The 23,886-nt window shown below is 39.7% G+C and overlaps 1 protein-coding gene across 1 annotated transcript; it reads left to right on the top strand.

Annotated features, from left to right (window-relative positions):
* Positions 1 to 246: 246 nt before the first annotated feature.
* Positions 247 to 23,812, top strand: LOC108040356. Its single transcript, XM_017117812.2, has 7 exons — positions 247 to 463; positions 601 to 744; positions 5,345 to 5,451; positions 7,229 to 7,402; positions 11,728 to 11,882; positions 11,951 to 12,230; positions 20,779 to 23,812. Exons 2-7 carry the CDS (start codon positions 652 to 654, stop codon positions 22,343 to 22,345), a joined length of 2,376 nt encoding a protein of 791 aa, XP_016973301.2. The 5' UTR covers positions 247 to 463; positions 601 to 651; the 3' UTR covers positions 22,346 to 23,812.
* Positions 23,813 to 23,886: the final 74 nt, after the last annotated feature.

The raw sequence follows: 23,886 nt of genomic DNA, 5'->3' as shown, positions 1-23,886 counted from the left end.
TAATTTAAAAAGGTTTGTCAAACAATTTTTACTTTCTTTACCCATTCTGCCAACAAAATTATTATAATATATAATATAATACCTTATAATTCCTTAACAAAATTATTATTATACTTTCTTCTTTTGTTTAAAAACCTTTTAGTAATGAATTGCAATTCTGTATTTTCCAGGTGGCAGTGGCAGCGGCGGAGGTGGTGGCGGCGGAGGAGGCGGCGGCGGCGGCGGTGGGAGTGGCAGCTCGTCGGACGTATCGAGGGACCACTGCAACAAGACGGTGGACATTTTCGAGGACATCAGCTCGCCGGAGGTCAGCAACCAGAACGTGGGCCGCCCGCTGACCTGCTGGTACCGCTTCAGGACGCTGAAGGGGGCGCCGCGCGACTTTGTGCTGCGCCTGCGGTTCAAGAAGTTCAAAGTGGGTCAGCTGCTCAATGCCACCCACTGCGAGGGCGGCTATTTGCAGGTGGGTGTGGCCAGTGGCCAGCTGTTGATTTATCTCCCTCCCCCCACTTCATGTTGAAGCTAATTTATATCGCCGAATAAGCGATGACATATGCGACACACACACGAATTGAGTTTTGCCTGCTCCCATTGTTGCAGATTGTTGATGGCAACGCCAAGACGGATGTCTCGAATCGCAGGGAGCCCGGAATGTTTTGCGGAGAGGCGGAACAGCCGCAGACATTCATCAGCGAGACCAGCTACGTGAAGGTCCTCTTCCACACGGACAACTTTACGGATCAGGTGAGGCTTCCCGGACACTTTCTTTCCTTTTAACTTGTCATCTCAGGCGGGATCTCGGTGGGACTTTTCATTTTTGTGCCCCAGCTAGGAGAGAATTCCAATTACTGCCGGAGCAACAAAGCCAGGCATCCTTGAAGTCCTGCCGTCTGTTGTCTTCTGTCGCCAGAGTCTTGCCACTTACACTAATAAACAAAAGTCCCCTTGTCCTGGTTCCTTGCATATTTCTAGGGCCCTAGATATATATCTGCACGGAGAAAAAACCCCTTCACATTTATTATACATATGTAATTAGGAAAAGAAAATAATACTTTCTGTTATAAAATATTTTTTTTGTAGAAATTTAGTGAGTTAGACTGGTTATCTAGAATAGGAAATAAAATATCTATAAAAGGAAACAAAAAATGGGTCAAGAAAAAAGAAATCTAGTGAGTTGATTACAAACCTTTCTTAAATTAACTACCTTGCTTTCTTGAAATGAAATGTAATTTTTGTTTTAAAAAGTTAAGGGGCTTACACAATATTTTGTAGAAGCTTAAATTGGTATATATAGAATAAATTCAGCTTGCTAGTTGCAATGTTTCAAGTACCTGCCATGATATCGCCCAGTGTGCGTATATAAATGTCTGTATATTTATATTTATCACATAATTTAAGGAAAATATTACAGCACAGCAGTCTTGGCAGCCTGTCTTCGCTCTTTTCACTCCTGCGTGCCCCAAACACCGCCCCCTTCCCCCCCCTGCCTGCCCGCTTTCCCCGGGGCAGCCCTATTTTGCTCCCTGTTGGCTTGGATGCTGCCATGTCCTGACCCATGTTGCTCTATCTGCTCGGCTGCATCTATGCAACTCACTTTCGCACTTAGCGAGAGTTATACACACAGATACTCCGGCTGGTGGGGCAGTGTGTGTGTGCTTTATTTTTTCTATTTTCCCCATATTTATTTTCCCCTTTTTTGTATTTTTGCATGCATTATTCAGGAGTGGGTCGAGCGTCTATGGCGTGGGTGGACTGCACCGTCGTCTGGCCTCCGTCTGTCGGCGTGTCCTGTCTCCTGCATCCTTTTTGGCTGGCTGGCGCCGTCAGTCTCCTTCTGATGATATATATACACACAGCAGATTATATATATAGACGCATATCTATGTGAATTTTCAGTTCACAACTTGAATTCTATTTAGCTTTGCCCCCGTTCGCTTTTCGTTGCTATTTTCCCTCTGATTTTTCTCACTAATTTTTGTTTTTCTTTCTTGTCAACTGCTTGGCTGCTGTGTTTTTGATGCGGTATTTGCATTTATAAAATGAAAGATAACTTCTTTATGTCACATAAAGAATTTCAATATTTATAATGAAGATTTTTTTGCGACAGCGGAAGGAAGACGCTTGAAAAATGCATGCCTTGCAAATGGTAACAGATGGATGGAAATTATCCCCAAAAGAAATAAGACAATAAAGCGTGTTGTAAAATGGGAATGTAGCAGAGAAGAAAATTGATGAACTTTATTTAAGGATAATAGATTTAAAGTATTTGAAGTAACTCTAATGTAGAGTACAACCCAGATTTTTCGTGTGATCTATTCTTTGGCCATATTTACCTTAAGATCGGTTCAGCTTTAAAAATATCTAGAGAGCAATCCAGATGGGATTTGCACATGCCAATCGCCAATCCATTTTCCAATATCCTCCGCACAATCATAATGATATAACCTTCAAAATCACGTCCTCTGTGTGTCCATAACTCTATTCAAGCCTTCCTGTTTCATTCAATCCCAAAGCCAAATAGTTATCCCCGATCCCTCTTTCCGCAGTGCGTAGTCAATGCAGGCGATTGGCTTTATGGCCCGGCTTACAACAAGTTGCAGGGATGTGCAAACACAAACAACCGACTAAAGCCATGAATGAGTGCTCCGAGCTCCGGAGCAGACAAGCTTGAGGGGGCGGCCGGGGGGAGGAGGTCCTCCGGCAGGACACCCTCCAGAGTGTGTCTTATGCACACCTTAATGGAGTCATAAATATTTATGAAAACTCTCCAAGCTCGCTGGAAGTTGCAAGTTGAAAGTTGGCGGATGCTGCGCTTTGTATTCTTTTTTCTTTTTTTTTTTTTTGGTTTTTGTTTTTCGCCAAGCAGACGGGAACTTTTTGCCACTTATTCGGCGCGAGTGCGTCGGATCGGCGGGTCAGGGGTCAGGGGGCTTCCCTTTCAGTAATAAATAAAAATAAGCGACAGCTCTGGCAATGTAATAACACGATTTAATGAGGGACAGCATCGCCCAGCGGCGGCAGAGGAAACGAAATAATTTCGCATTCGCATTAACATAAATTCCATGCGAAATAAATCAAAAATAATTTCACAAAAACGGGACGCCAAAGAGCAGGCGGCAACAAATCAGTTTGAAATTTTAATTTATTCGAGCGCAAATTTGTCAGGACATTAACGGTAGGACGACCGGGGACTTCAACTCCAATGTCATAATTATTATCGTCATCATCATACGAACCGGGGTCAACGGAGCCTCACTTTGCAAAAAATTATGTACGTTCCAAATCTACACAGAGAGAAGTTCAAATTTTATGAATAGCATTAGTTATTTATCAGTTCTTGTTTTTCATTTTTAATAATATTAGCGACAATAAGGAATAACGTTTAATTTTAAAAGCCGAAAAGTGGGTTTATAAAGCTAAAATCAATAAAGTTTATTTTTTCATGTTCCACTTTCGAAAATATTAAAAGCACTGTAATTTTGCACAGAGAGAGCTTAACATTATAAATTAGCATTTGTTTTTAATCATTACAAATTTGTAATACAATTGTATTGATATATAGATCTTAAAAATATTTAGAGGATGAATTTGAATATTTTAATAAACGTTTTCTCCTTCTTATGATAATTTTAAGAGTGTGATTTAATCTTAGACAACGTACAAAAATAACTTAACTATTAAATAGCTATAAAATGTATAGCTATTTACTGTATAGCTATTTAAATGTATAGCTATTTAATAGTTAAGCGAAACAAAAGATTAAAACTTTAAATTTTTTATTACCATATCGACAAGAATACTGTCCTAAATAATTATGTAAATGTTTATGTAGGATAATTCGAGTAAAAGTCTTAACCATTTCATATTAGACACTCTTCAATAACAACTCCGTTAATATTTTCTCTCCGTGTAAGCCCCAATATATCCGTATCTATAGATTCGAGCAGAGAGCTGCAGCTATGGGAGATATTTTTGGGGTGGCAGAGCGGATAGGTATCCACGTGAGCAGCATCTGGATAAATCGAAACGAGCCTGCGTCTGCCATTGTTCACATCGTTAAGTGGCGCTAACGTCATTGACGCCGGTAACGCATTTAATATTGACATGTGCATTACGTCCCTCCTGTGCTTCCACCCCCTTCCCCTGCCCCTTCCCCTCCCCAGGCCTCTACCCACCAAACCAATTCCGTTCCCCTGGCTCAATGCCCCGGAAATACACCCGATGGAAAATGGCCAACGAGGTTTATGTGGCCATCAAGGCCGGTGGAGCGATTTGGGAACGGGGTGAATTGATAACCATGACGTTGACTTTGCGGCAGGTGGAAATCGGGGGGCGAATAAGGAAAGCGCTTTTGCGGCTGTCTGTCGATAATTTCGACTTCGATATCCGTAATTGAAATGAATGTTTTTTTTGGCCATGGCGCAGCATGAATTCGATAAGCAGGCAAATCGAATCAAAGCTCACAAATTGGCAATAATCATTGCTTTTGTTAGGCCTATTCGATTGGTAAATAATGCAGAACAAATTGCATTTGACAGTTTGAAATGTTATTGAGTGAAATAAACACTAGTTGGAAATCGTGAAATTTTGACGTTGTTAATACATTGCTCATTTCATTTTGTCATCAATTTCAGTCCAAAATTGGTAATTAAGAAAAATAAATTTTAAGAATTGTTAGCAAAAGTCTTACACTATTATATAAATGTAGAAGATAATTAACAATAATAAAATGTAGTAGATAATAACAAGAATTTAAGTTAATTAATTAAAGTAAAGCCCTTCATAAAATAGCCACCTTGAATTATTTTAAAGCATTACTATATTGAAATGTATACTTTTCAGGCATCTTGGTTCGTTAGCCTTTTGTAACCCCTATATTTTTTTCCCGTTCTACCTTCATTTCTTTTTGCCATTTGCAGCTGGGCGTACGGATGCGGTCTGAGGTGAAGGGGGCGTGGCTGCTGCCTACGTCACTGCAGCACGTCATTAGCGCTGATGAGGCAACCGTTGCAAGGGAACAACAGGCAAACAGGATGGCAGAGGCTCAGGGAAAACTCACAGTCTTGTGTGGGCGTTTGTGGCTGGTAGGGCAAATGACATTGCACATTTCCATGTGGCAGGCCATGGAATGAAAGGCGGATGGAAAAGGGGGCGGGGCAGGGGCAGGGGCAGGGGCCAGAACGAAACACGCAATTGTCTGACGTCGAGCCGAGCAGGGGGGAAATTGACAAAATTCATCAGCAACAATGGCGGGCGGTACGAGGCAAAGGGGTTCACACTGCGTATACGTGATTTTCTGCCATTGTCCACTCATCCCGCACTTTTCTCTATCTACCCGTTGCAGACCTACTTCACATTCGATTCACGCGCCGAACAACAAACCGAAGTCTATCTGCGATATGGCCAACATCCGGAATTATATCCAAATCGTCGCGGCGAAGTTGTCCAAGGGTGAGTAAATGGCTTACCGAAAACGGGTAATCGAATGGGTTTCCAAAGAGGTTTTTTTTTTTGTTGCTTTTGGGGGCTTTTGGGATTTCGTTCTTTTATAACCCGAGCGTTAATTCAATTTTATTACAGAAATATTGAGCTAAGGGGGCATATTTTTGACGGGCCACTTCAGACGCGGTCCTTGTCTTCGATTCGCTGGCACATTTCATAATCATATACGAGTCAGAAAACAGCGGAGAAAATCCGGCAACAGAAGGTCGCATTAAATTGAATTACTTGTGCTTTCTGCACTGCGGCAAACATAAAATTCGCGAGAGGGGAAGCGAGGGGAATGTACGCCTGAAGGATGGCTGAAAAAGTCGGCAATTGAAACCGAAGAGAAGAATTCATTTCGTTGGGCACCTCCCACCAGAAACCCTGACAAAAATAAAACTTTGCAGACATTAAATTTTATTTGATTCTCTTTTTGGAGTTTGCGTTTTTTCTTTGGCTCTGTCAGTCTAACTTTTATCTTAATAAAATAAGTTGCAAGTTTTAAGCAAAGATTTGGCTGCAAGTAACGAAGCGGGGCGGAATATGCTAGATTTACTCGGATGATATTTGTGGATATGCATACAGATGGTTGGGAAAGAAAAAGTCTGCGAATATAAAGTTTCCAAGTAGGCTTTTTGCTCAAATAAATTGCAGCGGCAGATAATACTTGAGAAGTGAACGAAACTCAGCGAGCAATAAAATAGTTAAAACTGTTTTTGAATTATTTTATAATTATTTCTTTTCTAAAAGGTTATATGAGGTTACACATTTTCTTTACAGAATGTAGCTATATTCAAAAAAATAAAGTCTTTATTTAAATCTGTTAAATTGCTGATTGCACTCAAAAAATGAAACTTGAAAATAATTTAATGGAATGACAAGCAACCAACTCTTGAAAATTAACAAAATATTTATCGAGGGTTGAATGGTAGTTGTTAAAATCTTTTTAAATGCGTCTCAAAAATGTAAATTACCACTAGAGTTTATTGAATTGCCTTATTTTTGTAGGGCTCTTACTCGCATTTAAACCAATTCAATCGCCAATGTTTTTCTACTTTTAATGGCATCAGGAGCCAGCTCTTTAAGATCCTATCAAATACGACCACTGGGACCTCCCACTTTGGGTTTGGTGGAATTCCCGCTTCCTATCACCCACATGGCCAATATGATTTTTATGCTAATTTTGCGGTCACGCGCGCATCGACACCAAAGCCAAAACGCAAACGCAATTGAGGAACCAAACCAAACCAAAGCAAATTGCCAAAGACAAAGAGTCGAGGGATAGGGAAAAAAAGGACGGGATTGGGAGGAAAAAGGAATAAAAATGGTAATCATATTTATGCTAGCCTCGCCTTTGAATGATTTTCCGTTTGTTTTACTTAAACAAATTGAAAATTATACGCACCAAGCCCAGAAGGAATGAACATTTTACACAATCTTTTGTTGTAATTTAACAACAATTTTACAAGCTCGAAAAAAAACGCACACTTGAAGGAGAGAAATGGGAAGCGTGGAGTGGAGCGGGAATTTCCAAATCAGTGAACACAATTTTCTGGCTTCCTTGACGCAGTTAAAGGACTCTGGGCAGACGAACCCGAAAAGTTCTATGGATCATTTAGGATGCCTGCTGGGGTAAACATTTGTCGGGGTCTGAGTGTTATAACCAATTTGAAACAAATTAAATTAAATATTTCCATGCCTGTAATTCAATGATTTCATCAATATATATATCTTTCGCCATCAGATCCTATTGCGAACGGGAGTATCGGGATTGTCGCCTGCAGACCTGCTATGTTCAATCCCCGGCGTATCCTGGCCTTTATCCTCGGGCCCTGAATTGTCGCTATAAGTTGCACACCCGCCAGCCGTACATTAAATTGTATCTGCAGAATGAACAGTTTGCTGTGGATGGACAAAGGTAATTTGGTTACTAAATACACTCAATGTAACACATATAAGCGCCAATGCTAATTCAATAATCGTTTTTTATCGCTTATAATTATGATATGATTTTGTGTTTATGCTAATTTAGTTTAAAGCCTAAAATGTTACAATCAGTTTAGCATTAGATTGATTGAAATAGAATCATGAAAAAACAACCTGAATGACAAAGGTATAATTTAAATTGTGTCCAAGCTTTTTGCCTTTCCATCAAAACACGGCTATTACTGAAAATTATAAAGCAATCAGCTAAAGTTTAAAAAGTCTATTTTATTTATGCAAATTTATTTCACCTCAATTTATTCTCGCTGTTTTTTTGTGCAAGAAATTAGTGTTAAATGCAACACCCTGTAATTTGTCATTTTGGCACGGCGATTGCACAATCCACACAATTCAACGACATTTGGCCCAAAAACTTTGTTGTTGCCACCGGTCGTATTGTTGTAATGCATTTGGCATGCTGACAATGACAATTTGACAGAGCGTTCGTCGCAAAAATTGGCACCAATTTGCTGGAAAACGTTGGCGACATGTCCTCGGCTTCCATTCGCCGTATCTGTATGCGTCACTCTCTGAATCCGATTCAGAATCAGAACCTGCTCTGCGAAAATTGGCTAAAGGATTACGTTTTGAGTGAGGTTGCCCTCGATTGTGATGAAAAAGGGAGGAGAAAATGCTTGCAGTCATGGCTGTCTTGTATTATTAATGCCAAAATGATGAAATTGTATGGCAGGAGGAGCGATTTCAACTCGAGTGCATCTATCTCACGACTGCTTAAATTTTTAGATTCTTTGTTGGACTCTAGAGTGGTATTTGGTGAAAAGGAAAAAAAAGAATATTAGGAATATACCTTAAAGGCAAAAACAGTACTTATATCTAATAAAAGTGATGAATTTAATCAATACTACTATATATTGGCAAAATTGAACATCAAAAGTTACATCCAAGAATAACAAAATCACTTTAAAACCCTTATGATTGAAAACTCCCCAAAAAAATAAAAATAAAAACTTATCTCGAATTAATAATATTTTTTTAAATTGATTTCTTTAACTTCCTGTCGTTTCTGAAGGTTTAATTTTGTTTCAGGATTTATGCTTTCGTAAATTATAAAAATAGATTAACGTTTATCTTGTTTTTTTTTTAAATAAAACTCTTACCGGATGTTGAGAAATGGTTTGTCTTTAGTAGTTTTCCTACAGAACTGTTCTTTGAAAACTTATATACTGCAGAAACATCCAACTTCGAACGCAATGTAACGACTCGAGAATTCTCCTTTGGCCATTTAAGCAAACTCATTTGCAGGCCCACCTGCAAACCTTTTTGGCTTAAATCAGAACTTTAATATATAATGACCACCCAGGCCTTTTTCCAAGTGGGCATAAATACCCACTGCTGCCTTGCCGCGACAAATACAATTTACATTTGCTTAACCGAAATGACCTTTCACAAAATATTTGCTTTATCATGAGCTCGGGGTAATGAGGGAGGGTCAAAGCTCCTTACTCGACCTCGTCCCGATGGGGATTTTATGGTTGGGTGGGAAAAACCTTCAGCTTTTAACACTTTGCACATTCCCAGCACCAAATGGCCGGCAGAAGTGGTCGAGTATCTTTAAGCTTGTTTGATGTGCAAATTCTGGAGTCAGCACATTTCCCCTGGACCGTCGATTCCGAGTCTCCAGCCCAGCACGTGCACATCAGGCAACAGCAAGTCGGAATTAGATAAGCAACATTCAATTTATTTTTATAGATTCAATTTGAATATTTACCTTTTGAAAAGTCCAATGGCAGGGACACTAGAAGGCGAAGACGACAGCCGCATGTCAAAGTTGCCAACTTTGAGTTAGGTTCGCAACTGAGTAAAGAGAAGGGGGTGAAAAGTGGAGAAAACCCGGGGTACAATCCCCCTAAAGTGTGTATTAATTTGCAAGTCTAAGTTACTTTTGGGCTGCAGGAAGGGATTAGACAAACATACCTTTGCCAAGGACCTAATCATGGAGGCAAGTTTGCACTCCAAATACTTTTCCTTAAAAGAGTAAGTGTATTTTCTGCTGATGCATATTTTTTTTAAATGGTGTTTACTTGGGACTAAATAGACAAAAACCTAATTTCTTAAGAAACTTTATAAGCTAAGAAAATATATCACATTGTTTCATGTTTTTCATCAATTTTAGTATCAAATATAGATGATAATAAATATCTTACCCAGATCTAGAAGTTAAAAATATACAGTTTCAATATCCATTATCAAATATTGGAATTCAGCAGGCATACACCTCACTACATCTAAACAATCAACATAATCCGCCTAAGCCTGGTATAAACCTGCCATAAATCCAGTTCATAAAACACGACCTGTTCGGCAGTTCCATTTACAGATCCAAATTGGATGCCAAGTCAGCAGAAAGTTCCCTCTCGTGCTGCCGCTATTTTATAAATCACTTCAGTTTATTGCACAGCTCCTTTGGCTGTCAAAAAATACAACCCACAACAACATTCCTAATTTCTTTGCGCTATACCAAAAATATTTCTGCCATCACAGCAGAAAAATTCAGTCGGCAAAACTTCGACGGCCGGATGCCAAACAAATGCAAAAGTCATCGAGTAAAAAAGTTTTTTAATATGCCAAAATTATTACCAGTCAGTTGATGTTTTTTTCGCTCCGCCTTTCTTTCCTCTTTTTTGATATGTGTGCTGTGTTTGCGGAGGGGGAAAAAAAAAGTTTTACCACCCAGACTAAACAGTCATTTTCTCTGTCCCCTTCTTTGTAATCAACTTTCTGGCCAACAACGCATTTATTATCAATAAGTTGGATTAGCTCTTTGCAGACTCGAAGAAAAACTTGCTGACAAAGTGATTAAATTGACTGAAACGAACCGACTAGCTAATAGAAATCTATCTATCTGCTCCGTATAGATGGATATAGATACAGAAGTTGGTCAAAAGTTTGTTTCCCAACTTTCTAGCGAATGGTCAAAAAAAACAAAAAGGGAAAGGAATGCAGGGGAAAGCAGAAAGGCTCGATCTCGATGGAACTGTCAATTAAATTGCTATTTTTGTTTCACTTGCCAAATCACATTCAACTGCCTTTGGCTTTGACTCACTGGCTCGGTCTCTATTTGATTAAAGTTCAGCTGGTAATTGCCAAAGTTGGCTTTCAATTAGAAAGTTCACACACACACACACACATAGCGAGCCAGGTGAGAGGCATTTCATTTGCCTTTTGAACTGGCCACCAATCAGTCTGCTCCGCCAGAGGGAAGTAAAATTTTGAATCGAATGGGACGACCAGCGCCTCGATGGAATCCCACGGACATCCCCGTCATCGTGGCCATCATCAATGGCCGGGCACAAAGGTCACTTTGTCTGGGCCCGGTGCCCCAAACCCCGGAGTCGAGGTTATGGACCATTCGGCCAGACGGCCAGCAAAAAATTAAAAGCATCCTCGACTCGCCGTCTGACGCAAGAAATTAGAAAAGGCTTCAAAACAGACGCTTTAGATTTTCCGTTGCCTTTTTTCTACATTTTCTGTGTGAACTTTGTTTTTTTTTGCCCAGTTTCCTCGGGCTGGCAAAGTGCAAATGAATGTCAAGACCATGGGCGTCGGGGGCTCAAGTTTATTCAAGTCCATTTAAAAGGCATTTAGACAGAATGGGAAGTCAACTAATCCCTCTAAGTAAGCTACGAAATGCTTACCTTTTGTTTAAGTTTCAAGCAGAGTTTTGAAAAGGAAAAAAATAAAACGCACATTCAGTAGACAATTGAATAACAGATTGATGACACGTAAAATAATATTTGAATATTTAAATGATATATTTAATTAAAAAAAGTGCCGTGATTTATATATCTTTTTTAATTAATTAATATCAATCATTTTGAGACATTTATTCAGCAGATAATGTTATAAACATGTTTTTAAACTATAAAAATAAAACGTTTGGATATATTCGCCCATAAAAATCAGTTAACGCCACAGATTTTTTCACTGATATCCCCCTTTTTTTACCCCGCCCCTGTTTCACCAACATTTTTTCACGGATTTCCGCCAGGCACTAAAAGCATCAGCACTCAGTCAGTTATTCAATTGCCAGCCTTACTCTTTATTCCTGTTGGTTTTTGCCTTTTATTTTCTTCGTATTTGTGGAACGTGAGTTTTTTAATTGTTCAGTTTTTCACCATGTTTTTTTATTGAACCGTCGGCGACGGATAAATTAAATTTCCCCTTTCAACGCTTCCATAAATGTAACAAAGAAGGCAGTAATCAAAGTGACTGGCGCCATTAATGTTGTTCGCATTGCAGATGTGAGAACGTGATGACCTGCCCGATCAGGCCGATTGGATCTGGTAATGAGCACTGCCCCTTCGATTGGCTGGCGGTCTACGATGGCCGCGATGAGCACTCCCCGCTGATAGGGAAGTTCTGCGGCCTGGGCAAGTTTCCATTTAGCATTATTGGTGAGTACTGCAGTCCATAGACCATAGAGGCCCACCCAGTCCATCTTAACCATTTGCATATCCGCCAGGCACCTCGCAATACATGTATGTGGAGTTTGTGACGTCGCCGGCGGGTCCGCTGCTCAATACGGGCTTCCATTTCAACGTTGGCAACTGGCCAGGACATGTGGAGACGGCTGGGATCAAGCACGGCGTCTGCGACTGGCTACTGAGCTCCGACTCGCTGAAGGACAGTAGCGCCAGCGAGGGCATCTTCCTCAGCATCGCCCACTGGTATCCGCCGAATACGTCCTGCAGCTACCACATCAAAGGACATGTCGGCGAAATTGTGCGCCTTTATTTCCCCAGGTAGGCATTACGAATTCCATGCATTTCATTGACGTCGAATGTGTGCCGTACTAGCAGTGGCAGAAAATCCCTGTCTTCGCTGCGATGGGCTCTAATTCTGAAGTGAAACCAAGATCTATGAAAAAATTATGGTTTCGTTAAAAAAATTAGTAAAAAAAACTCAATATAACGTTTGTGGAAAGTGGCTTATAGCCAGTGTAAAAGTATATTTTTAATTCCAATTTGAAATCTATCTCTTTAATTTGATTTCACTTTTAGCAAAACAGGAAACTAAACATTTTGTTTTTATTCTTAAGACAGACTTAAGTCTTAAAAAAAAAGTTATAATTGTTGTTGTTAATCTATATTTTTAAATACAATTTAAGATCTAACTTCTTACCATGATCCTGATACTTTTATTATGGACTCACGCAAACACTTTTAGTAAAATAGAAAGATAAAATTGGTAAAAAAAAGTATAGGATGTAATCAATAATAATAATATAATATAAAATAATAATAGTATTTTTGAGTGAAATAGTATCGCTCATAAAATAATTATAATAAAAATCAAAAAGAATCATTTGAAATCGTGATTATTGCGTACTTGTAAAGATTATTCAAGATATTTTGCGTCCATTACAAATGCATGATTTTTATACCCTTGCAGAGGGTATTATAATTTTGGTCAAAAGTGTGCAACGCAGTGAAGGAGACATCTCCGACCCTATAAAGTATATATATTCTTGATCAGGATCACCTCCTGAGTTGATATAGCCATGTCCGTCTGTCCGTCTGTCTGTCCGTCTGTCTGTCCGTCTGTCTGTCCGTCTGTCTGTCCGTCTGTCTGTTTCTACGCAAACTAGTCTCTCAGTTTTAAAGCTATCGAACTGAAACTTTGCACACACCCTTATTTCCTTTGCACGCAGTATATAAGTCGGAACGGACGGGATCGGCCGACTATATCCTATAGCTGCCATATAACTGATTGATAGGAAATGCCATAACTTTGGTGTTTGTAAAGTTAGGAAGCTGGGACTTCCTATGGGTTTTATATTTGGCCAATCAATCCGACCTACCAAATTTCATAAGGATCGGCCGACTATATCCTATAGCTGCCATATAACTGAACGATTGGAAATGCCATAACTTTGGTGTTTTTAAAGTAAGAAAGTTGTGATTTTTTATGAGTATTAAGAATGCATCATATGAATAATTTTGGAGAATATAATTTACAGAGTATTCTGCAAGGGTATATCAACTTCGGCTTCGCCCGAAGTTAGCTTTCCTTTCTTGTTTAAAGTTTATTTTGATTTCAACTCTTGAAACTTACTCGTATACACGATTTCCCATAATCTATGTAATGTAATATGTTTCCGTAGCTTTCTTAACTAGCCTTTGTGCTGGTACCAAACAACATATTTGATTTATACATTTAAAACTTTCATTTTCTCGTAGACAGACATTTTTGATTCTAAGTGTCCAGATCGTGGTCACCACTGCAAAATAAAGTTTTAAATAAAGTTTTACTTTTAATCAAAAATCAAATAAGTTTCAAGTTCCTTTTTAAATTATCCTGTCTGCGAAAACATTCCCCACCTCGACTCAAGATCGGGGTCACCACTTGCCATTTTGCATTTGCAAGTTTTTCCATTAAAATTTCCATTTTTGAACCAGTTATCCCGACAAGGACTATCCAAGTTGATCCCTCTCCACAGTCCAAAATCCGATGGACGGCCTTTTCACTACAAGTGCAAAGTTTTGCGGCTATGTGGGCGGTTTGCACTTGCTCCTTTGGACTTCATCCCTTCTTTTCCTGGGACAATCCTCGGGCTTTCCTCATTGCGTTCTATGCTGTAAGCGTATTTTAATGAAATTTTCCGCAAAGATTTATGTGACATTTTAATTTAACGTGTCGAGTTGGAGTTGTTCTTTGTGTGCATACCCCTTACATAAATCCAAATATACATATATATTTTTACTTTGTCGCTGTTGTCGGCATTGTTTGTGTCTGGAATGCTGGAGAAGTGTCTGAACTTTTTGGCCAAGTGTCGCATTGATTGTGCATTTCATTTTGAGTATTTTCCGCAGCATTTCCCCCATGCGCTGTGAAATATTTTATTGTGCTGCGGTTTTTGGCTTTGCATGTCGCAACGAGTGGTAAAGACTATGGCGAAGTTTTCCAGCTCACCGACACTTTTAAAACCCATCAATGGTTGCGAGCAAAACAGGATAAAGTTGAAGGTTTTAAAACTGAATTTGTAAAATGGATGATGCAGACATAATTAAGGGACTTAAGTTCCTGGTAAATGATTTAATGTAATCTTTTAAAATGCTTTAAAAGCTACTTGAATTAGAATTTAGAATTTAGGGAAAATAAATTATGTTCTTTTTTAAGAATACTCCTTTAAAATATTTGCAAGAAAAAAAATTTTAATTAAAACTGTCTTCTTCTTTAAAAACTATTTAGAAGAAATGTTAAACACAGGGAGTTCCACGTTCGTCTGTTCTTTATTTTAAAGAAACATTCATTTAAAAGATGCTATATTGTCTAACATCCCATAAACTGATCTTCGTTTGCTTGTGAGGATTAACATTTAACTGTCTTTTTTATCGCAATGCCGTGTAATTCTCTTTTTCAAATCACATCCTGTTATGCCCTTTTCTTTCTGTAATCTCAAGTCTGCCATTTGCACAAGTTCGCTTCGAATAATCCAGCTGCAATTGCAATGATTCTGGAGCATCTCCTCCGCCTGAAGAACCCAAACAACCGCTTGATGTTGCAGCTCTGTAATTTATGCAGAAATTGTTACAGAACATTGCCAAGTTTTTGCTGGGAACGGCCAAAGAAAACTATGTGTACAGGGCAAACATCACAACAGCACATGGGGAAGATGAAAAGATCGGGCGTGAGGTGCGGAGAACGGGGGTTTAAAATATCAAGCAAGTTTTTGCCAAAAGATAAATATTTATGTCCACCTACAGAACCTACAGAACGAGCAGGACCCGGAGAAGTTCTAGTAAGCATCGCAAACCCATTGTTGGTGGATAACAGGGCAGAAGGAAAAGTGGGTGGGATGGGTGCTGGAAAAGTTGTGCGCACGTTTACACCGATTGCCATTAAGAGTTCAGAAGTGGGCAACATGATTGCGTGATTACAGTGCACAAAATGCAACCGAACAGGGTAAGCAATCGAAAGAGAGACGATAAGCTGGGCGAAAGAGATGGCCAGAGGTACGTGGGTTTTGTTTCTTTTTTTGGGGAAAAGTTCAAAGTACACGAAAAATGCAATGGGAAACTGCGTTCGGCACACGCCCACAACATTTTTCCTGCTTTTCTGGCCAAGTTTTAGTCCTTGTGGTTGTTGTTATTGCTATTGCCATTGTTGTTGTGGTTATTTTGGGTTGTTCCTGCGTTTGTTGTTTCTGCCAACTTCACTCAAGTTGCAGCCTGCAAAGCAACAAATACAGAGGCAAAACGAAAGCAGGACTATAAAGAACTATAAAGATCGAAGCTGAGAATACCCTTTCAGAAACCTTGAATCTATGATACCCATCATACTTGAATAATATGTTATATTAAATTATAATGCTTATGAAACGTGTTCCTTATAAAGCTAACTTAAAGATATCAGCTTGTCAATCTTATATAACCTAAATTTGGAAAATTATTATTTTTAGGGGTACTTTTAAAATGAAGGCATTGCATCTTAATTAATAAAAGAAAATATATCAAAATTAATTTATAAAAGGAAAATAGTGAATCGTCAATATATATTTTTCCGCATATTGCCCATTTCCTGATATTCTTTTACCCATTTCCTGATATCCTTTTGTTCTTAGACAGCCACTCCGCTGAAGTTCATCAATAATGTATATACTTTCGAACAAATTATAATATCCCCTGCCAGGGTACGCCCGAAAAGACAGCCCATTAGGTGGGTTTTTCTCGCAGTCTTCTGCGTAGCTGTCAGTTTACATTTACCTCGTACACCTTCCCATTTCGCCACCCCCTCCCCCTTCCCCACCGGAGTGGGCAGGAGCTGTTGTCCTGCTGCCTGTCGCAGGAGTCGAGTCGAGTCGAGTCCCGAGTCTAGACGCTGTCGACATTGTTTCCAACAAAGTTGCTCATTTAAGTAACATGTCATGGCTTTGCTTTCGGCTCCTCCGGCCCTCGTCGTTTTTTGTTTGCTCCCTCTTTGTCTACTACCTATCTACTACGATTTTTTCCAAGTGAGCTGACCAGATGTTGAACTACTCCTTGAGTATATTGCACTTAAGTTTTCCTCTTCAGAGGGGGGCGGTGGTGGATAAGCAATCCATTTGCTTGTGCAGAGCACACACTTTTCCCAATAATGTTGTGAATGGTCGAGGGGAGTTGCCCGTGTTTCACTAGTTTTACTAGCTACTAACAACTCATCAGCGTCTGCTTTAGTTGTGCCATTATCCGATAGATTGTGTTACTATTGTGTATTAATGTCCACTATCATTTGAGATTTCCTGCAACATTTCGTTGTACTTTTACGACTAAAAGAAGCAAGTTTTCAACCATTTTTATACCCGTTACTCGTAGAGTAAAAGGGTATATTGTATTCGTGCAAAAGTATGTAACAGCTAGAAGGAAGCGTTTCCGACCCTATAAAGTATATATATTCTTGATCAGGATCACTAGCCGAGTCGATCTAGCCATGTCCGTCTGTCCGTCTGTCTGTCCGTCTGTCTGTCTGTCTGTCTGTCTGTCTGTCTGTCTGTCTGTCTGTCTGTCTGTCTGTCCGTATGAACGCTGAGATCTCGGAAACTATAAAAGCTAGAAGATTGGCATTTTGCATGTAGATTTTAGAAGTTCCTACGCAGCGCAAGTTTGTTTCAAAATGGTGCCACGCCCCCTTTAACGCCCACAATCGCTTATATACGATTTTAAAAATTTAATAATTTCGGAAAAGTAAAAATGCAGTTTTATTGTGTTTATCAATACCTATCGAAATGTAGAAAACAATTTTCAAATCGGACCATTCGTTAAAAAGTTATGCGTGATCAAAGTTTCTATCTCCATCTCCCTCGCACTCCCTTTAGCTGAGTAACGGGTATCTGATAGTCGGGGCACCCGACTATAGCGTTCTCTCTTGTTTATCTTTAAGAAATATATCCGAGATATTTTTAGTAACCAGCTTTCTACTGAAAACATACAACGTCATTACCTATTTACTCCTTACTATTATTTCTCTGTATTCCACTTTTTTTGACTACTTTGCCCTTTTACTACCCACAAATGACTAATAAAATCGACTTCACTGCTATAGTTTTTTCCACCCATCGGGCAATCTCCCAAATATCCAGAATAAAATCAATTGCAGCTATCTAGTACCTTTTTTTATCCTACTACCATTTAGATGTTTCACAGGTCTATTGGCCCACAAAAAAAACTTAACAAAAATCCGCTTGAAATGCACAAGACATGTCGCATACTTGGGCTATTTATAAGCCTTATGGCCACATAAACTGACGCTCTGGGCTTATGGCCACGGCACCAATCGACTCCCATATGCACATAACCAGGCTAACCAGTTCACAACAATCCCCCGCGACCCCCGCTACCACCGCCACCCCCCGGATAAGCCACCCTCTGAGTCAGCATAACGGGAAACTCGGACTAGGAGCTCGGAATTCGAAGTTACACTATCAAAAAATAACACTTAATATTTTGGGATCATTGCAAGAAACATTTTAAGTAATATTATATTACTAACTAACTTATATTTATCAAATCGAATATTATTGTGCTTTTAAGTTTTCATGATTGTTTATAGATTAAATTTAAAGCAAAAACTTTTGCTTATTAGGACCTATTTATATTTAAGAATTTTTTTTCTAATTTCGTTTTAACGCTAATTTGTAATCACTAGACATTTATATACGGCCTCTGATACTTATTAATTTAGAAACGGACTTTAGATTTAGATGTGGAGCTTTATTAGATTTAACTTTTCACTGATGATGTGGCAAGTGTTTGTGTCCAGGTACGGGATCTGCGCACCGAAACCTTTTCGATCACTTTCTATTCTATTTAACAGTATGGGTTCAATTTTATAACTCAGTGTGATTTACGCCACGTTAAAATAAAAGATTTTCTCACAGTGTACAAACTGGAATTGGGCTAGGCTGCAAACGGATTACGAGGACATGCCGCAGGGTGTCGGGGCTTACTTTTCGACGACGCGTACGTGAATAACAGTATGGGCACGTCGAAAAGTGTGGAGAGGGGTATATAGTTGGGCAAAAAATAGTAACTCTGCTCCATTATGAATAGCGAGGGGCAGACTCACGGGCATAAAAAACAAGAGCGAAACCAAATGAAATTTGTGCCACACTGCTGCCTGCCAGCAACGTAGATTAGGGGGCGTGGCTGTCGCGCCCTTCACCCCCCCTCGCCCTCCTCGCCCCCCTCGCCCCCCTCGCCCCCTTCAAACTGCTGATGATGGTGATTTTTCTCGGCCCACCGCAACACCGCGCCCTTTTCCCTTTTTGGCCAACTTTGTGTGAGTTAATAAAATGTTGTATTATGTCATATTTTCGGATAGAGCCAAATGTAATTGCATAGAATGTATTCACCGCACTCTGAATGGCAGTTATATAAAGGGGATATGCATGAAAACCTGAACAGGAGTCGAGTTACATAACCATTTGCGGATTTTGTGGGCTAAGTAACTGAGAACGGTGAATGTCATTTTGTGATGTGTGCTCAAATTTTTTAACATGGAAAAATAAACATTTTCAAGGTTAAATTAGGGCTATTTTGTTGGTTTTATAATAACTGAAGACTTCAATATAGTAACTTTTTCATTTAAAACTTATTGTTTAGAATGGTCTTTACCTTTTTGTTGTCTTGATCATTTAATTTCCGTTGACCCCACTTGAATTTCGACCCAGAAGACTGTGCAGTCACATCAACTACCAACGTAATGCAGGAAAACTGCAGAAAATTGGCCTTCCACATCAACTCCTTTCAAATATCCTTGGCGCTCGCCCATCGTTTTCGCCAGCCTGCCACAAATAGTTTTGGAATGCAATTTGGTGGGGGCAAAATGCAACTCACATCGCGACCCCAAAAACCCGTAACGGGACTACGTGTGTGCGATAGAGAGGGAAAGGGCAGTGAGAAAGAGAGGGAGAGGGCTAGATTTACCTGTTGGCAGGTGGAATTTATATTAAATTGTGGGACGTAACGAAGAGGCCAGAATTGCGGACTGGCAAAGAGCCAGCAGCCGAGTGAGGTGTTTACCAGACGCGGCTTATGATTATGGTTGACACTGTAACGCAAAAAGGTATATAGAAAAACTGTGTCCCATTTTATTTGAAAACAAAGCGCAGGTTTCAATTGTTTTCATAATTTGATTTTAATGGGTAATATATATTTGCTTAAAATGCAGAACCTGTTTCTTTTAAATCAACCACTAATAAAAAATTTAGTTTACAATATAAAAACAAGAGAGAACGCTATAGTCGAGTGCCTCGACTATTAGATACCCGTTACTCAGCTAAACAACTTAATATAAATATGCAATTGCAACTGGGTACAATGTAAATACATACATATGTATATGCTTACATACATACACACATACGCCATTGTTTGACTCAGAACTCCAATTTGGCTAACTTGATTTGATTTGCTAGTTCTTGGGATATAGTTCGGTATTGACAAATGAAAACCATCGCAATTTCCTTTAATAGAAATCATTATCGAGAATTAACGTTGACTCTGTTGAGCACCTTGGCCAGCTGTTCCAAAGTCATCCGTCAGATGGCGCTATTGTATTGCGCCATCTACCCCAAGACATTGGTACCACGGGCCATGAAAGGCGGAAATGTAGGCGCTAGCCAGGCTTAAGCGTTTATTGAGTTTTTGGGCGTTAGAGTGGGCGTGCCAAACTTTTATTTGACCAATTGATAGGTATTGACGAAAGAAATACATATAAATTAAAACTTTCATAATAGCATCAAAACTGTAGCCACAGCGTGGCACCATTTTGAAACAAACTTGCGCTGCGTAGGAACTCCTAAAATCTACATGCAAAATGCCAATCTTCTAGCTTTTATAGTTTCCGAGATCTCAGCGTTCATACGGACAGACAGACAGACAGACAGACGGACAGAGGGACAGACGGCCATGGCTTGATCGACTCGGCTAGTGATCCTGAACAAGAATATATATACTTTATAGGGTCGGAAACGCTTCCTTCTACCTGTTACATACTTTTGCACGAATACAATATACCCTTTTACTCTACGAGTAACGGGTATAATAATATACTGAAGATCAAGATTTATATGTGTGTATAAATTTCCAACTACACATCAACAATAAGTGTTATACCTAATCCACAGTAATCGCAAGGCTTTTGAATTAATTATATAAGTTTCTTAAAGTATGCAGCAAAAATTCCGAAAGACCATCTATTTTTCACTGTATACTTTTAGACTTTTACTTTAAAAGTTATTTCGAAATTTGTAATTAGCTATAAATATAGTTTAATTAATAAAACATGATTTTTCATTTAATTTATTTCCAGTTTCCGCATCAATCGCATTGAATCTCCGATTTTAAAGTACGAAGGCGACTGCGGGGAATCCCTGACGATCTACGATTCAGATCACGCCGATCCCGCGCGGATCATCAAGACCTTCTGCGATACCTTCTCTCGACCAATGGAGAAAGTGGACTTTGTGAGCACCAGCCCCTCACTGTACGTTCAGTTTGACTCGAAGACAGGCAGTTATAGTGGCAGCTCACTGTACTACTGGGCGCACTACGATTTTTTCAACAACACCCGCTTCGGGGATCCAGTTCCAAATACCTTATGTGACGAGGTGATGTATGCTTGGAAACATCCGGGTGGTCGTCTTCGATCGCCCTTGAATTCCCTGATTTTCAAGCGAACCGGAGGCAGTGATGTCCGCTGCCAGTATAAATTTGTGACCGATCGAAGGTTGTATGCCAGGGCCATAATCGAGGTGAATTCGGTGTCCTTTAAGGAACTGCCCTACAACAGTAATGCCTGCACTCGCTGTCACGAGGAGCGAGTGGATAAGTTGGTGATCTGGGAGGAGCGGGACAAGTACCAGAACAACCTGGCCTGTTTCTGCGACAATATCCCGAGGGCGGTGAGGGTTATCTCGTCGGCGGACCAGATGAATCTGGAGATGATTGTGCAGGGCCAGCATGCCATTACCTCGTACTTCAAGAACCCGAATCCCCTGTTCGAGGCTACGTATGAGTTTGCCCACGGTCCGTTGTGTGGACCCATTACCCTGGGACCTTCGCCGGATGGCGAACTGGTATTCCCGTACAAGAAAGCTTTGGCCATGGTATCGGGACCCATGGCTCCGCCAGAGCATCATTACCGCCGGGAGAAGTGCATCTGGGAGCTGAAAGTGGCGGCCCAGCGGGATTTGTGGCTTAATCTGGAGAAAGCTCGCTTTGCGGATCGCAGCTGCGAAAGTGCCAAGATCGAGGTCTATTTAGCAGGACGACTGGAGCCCCGTTTCGTGGTCTGCCCGGAGAATATATCCCTAGCCAGGGACTTGCCCATACTGACCACAGCGGAACTGGGGGCCACGGGAGCCGATCAGGAACCTCTGCCGGTGCTCATCCAATATACGGGAGATGGCCAACCGGGACGAAACCTCTTCCGACTGGTCTGGACGGAACTCTTCCACCTGCCCCGCAATCCCGACGGCAGTCTGGCTGCCTCCCTCCTCCAGGATGGTGGCTGCGATTTCCGATGTCCTGGAAACACTGATGTCTGCATTCCAAAGCACTTGATCTGCAACGGAATAGCCAATTGTCCAAATGTGACGCACACTTCGACGTTGTCGCAACTTACGCGACATATCGAGTGGAATCTGGAGCAACTGGGACTACTCCATCATGCTGGGGAGTACCAGCAGTTGGTGCTGCACGACGAGTCACCCGAGATCTGCCTGAGACACGATCTCAGCGAGCTGCCATATGGGAAGTTGGCCTTGATTACCCTGGGACTGTGCCTCATGTTCGCCCTGCTATTCGCGATTCTAAGGCGGATGTGCAGGAGTTCCTCCAAGCAGCAGGGAAGGCATCACCTGCAGGAGGATTACTAAGAATCACTAAGGGACCATTCCAGAATGGTTTCTTTTTGCAACATTTTTTACTCCAAGGAGAGTTTTGTCTAACTCTTTTATATTTCATTTGAAACAATATTGATATATTCATTGTTATCCGTGTTCTGATTAAAACAATAACGTTATCCTCCTTAATGCATTTTAAGTATCAATTTGTTACTATTTTATTGTACTGATCTACTTATTGAAAATTAAGAATCCCAGCCCTATGTTATAAATCCTTATATTGGAGACAAAAATATGGCAATTTTCTTTTGAAATTTAGCATCAACACGGTTAGATTTTTAATTCGTATTAATTTATAACTCATTTTAAGTAGCCTCCAGAGGTTTTTAACTTTAAAGAACTTTAAAATACATGTGGGTGCACTGCCAAAAGCTTATGTTTGTCCCAACTTTCACTCTTTACTGCATTGAGAAATGAATAGGACCCCCAATAACTATGTAATTAGCTCTGCCCAGTCGAGTCTATAACTTTCGCTCTACGTGACATCTAATGAATATTAATTGAAAATAATTGTACGATAAAAACTATAAAGAAACCCTCAAACATATAAATGTTTAAAAAACACACTCACACAAAGGAAAGAAATTTAAACTGCCCTGAATAAATTAATTAAAACATTAAAAATTGTCACGTGATAATTGTTGAAATGAAAAAAAAACGGAATACTTTAAAAGGCATAAAGAAACTAGATTTTAATTAAGGTAGACAGGTAAAATGACAAAACCAAAATAAAGCCAAAATGAAAATAAAGATTTAATTCAAATTAATAGGAATAATAATAATAAACAATTGTTGGTGGTTTTTATTAGTTATTATATCGATAAAATACAATACGAATACATTGTACTATTGTTGGCAAATTGTCAACCAAAACCAAGCGTATATACATACATATATACATGCATATGTATATAATGTACGATATACAATATATAGGGTATATTTTTTGCACATAGATTTACCTAGACCATAATTGAATAATGAACTTCCCCCGTAAATTCCACAAATTGTGGCAGGAATTTTAAAATGAGGAAACCCAAAACGATAATCCCCTGAGAAATTGTAAATTGAAGCCAACAAATGGTTCTAGTTTTTAAGTCTATATAGAAATGGATGCATAAGATTTAGTGCGGCATTGTGGGCAAACAAAGTGGATCCACTATTACATACTCCCCTGCAAATATTGTTGACAGCAAACTCCTCACTTAAACTAAAAAGCTCCTTGAATTTCTGCACCTTAAAGGTACAGTTGACCCCTAACCACAATAAGTATGTAAAAACCCCAAAGAAAGGTATACACAGGAATGCCACAAAGATAAATGGAAGTTCATAGCCACAAAGAAATTAAAAACTTGAAAATTAGGACACATATTTTAGTGTACGTCAGAATTAAATGTATAAATAAAAGTACGGAAATAAATAAAATGAGAAAACGAATAACGGTTCATTGTGATTGATTGACGGTTGACTTAACGCCACTCGCGCAAGTTGGCAGCCCCAAAGAACGACGAAAT

The sequence above is a fragment of the Drosophila rhopaloa genome, unplaced genomic scaffold, assembly GCF_018152115.1.
Source record: "Drosophila rhopaloa isolate 14029-0021.01 unplaced genomic scaffold, ASM1815211v1 contig_115, whole genome shotgun sequence".
In the NCBI taxonomy this organism is placed as follows: Eukaryota; Metazoa; Arthropoda; class Insecta; order Diptera; family Drosophilidae; genus Drosophila; species Drosophila rhopaloa.
The sequence above is the reverse complement of the archived record's forward strand: the minus strand, read 5'-3'. Positions and strand labels throughout refer to the sequence as shown.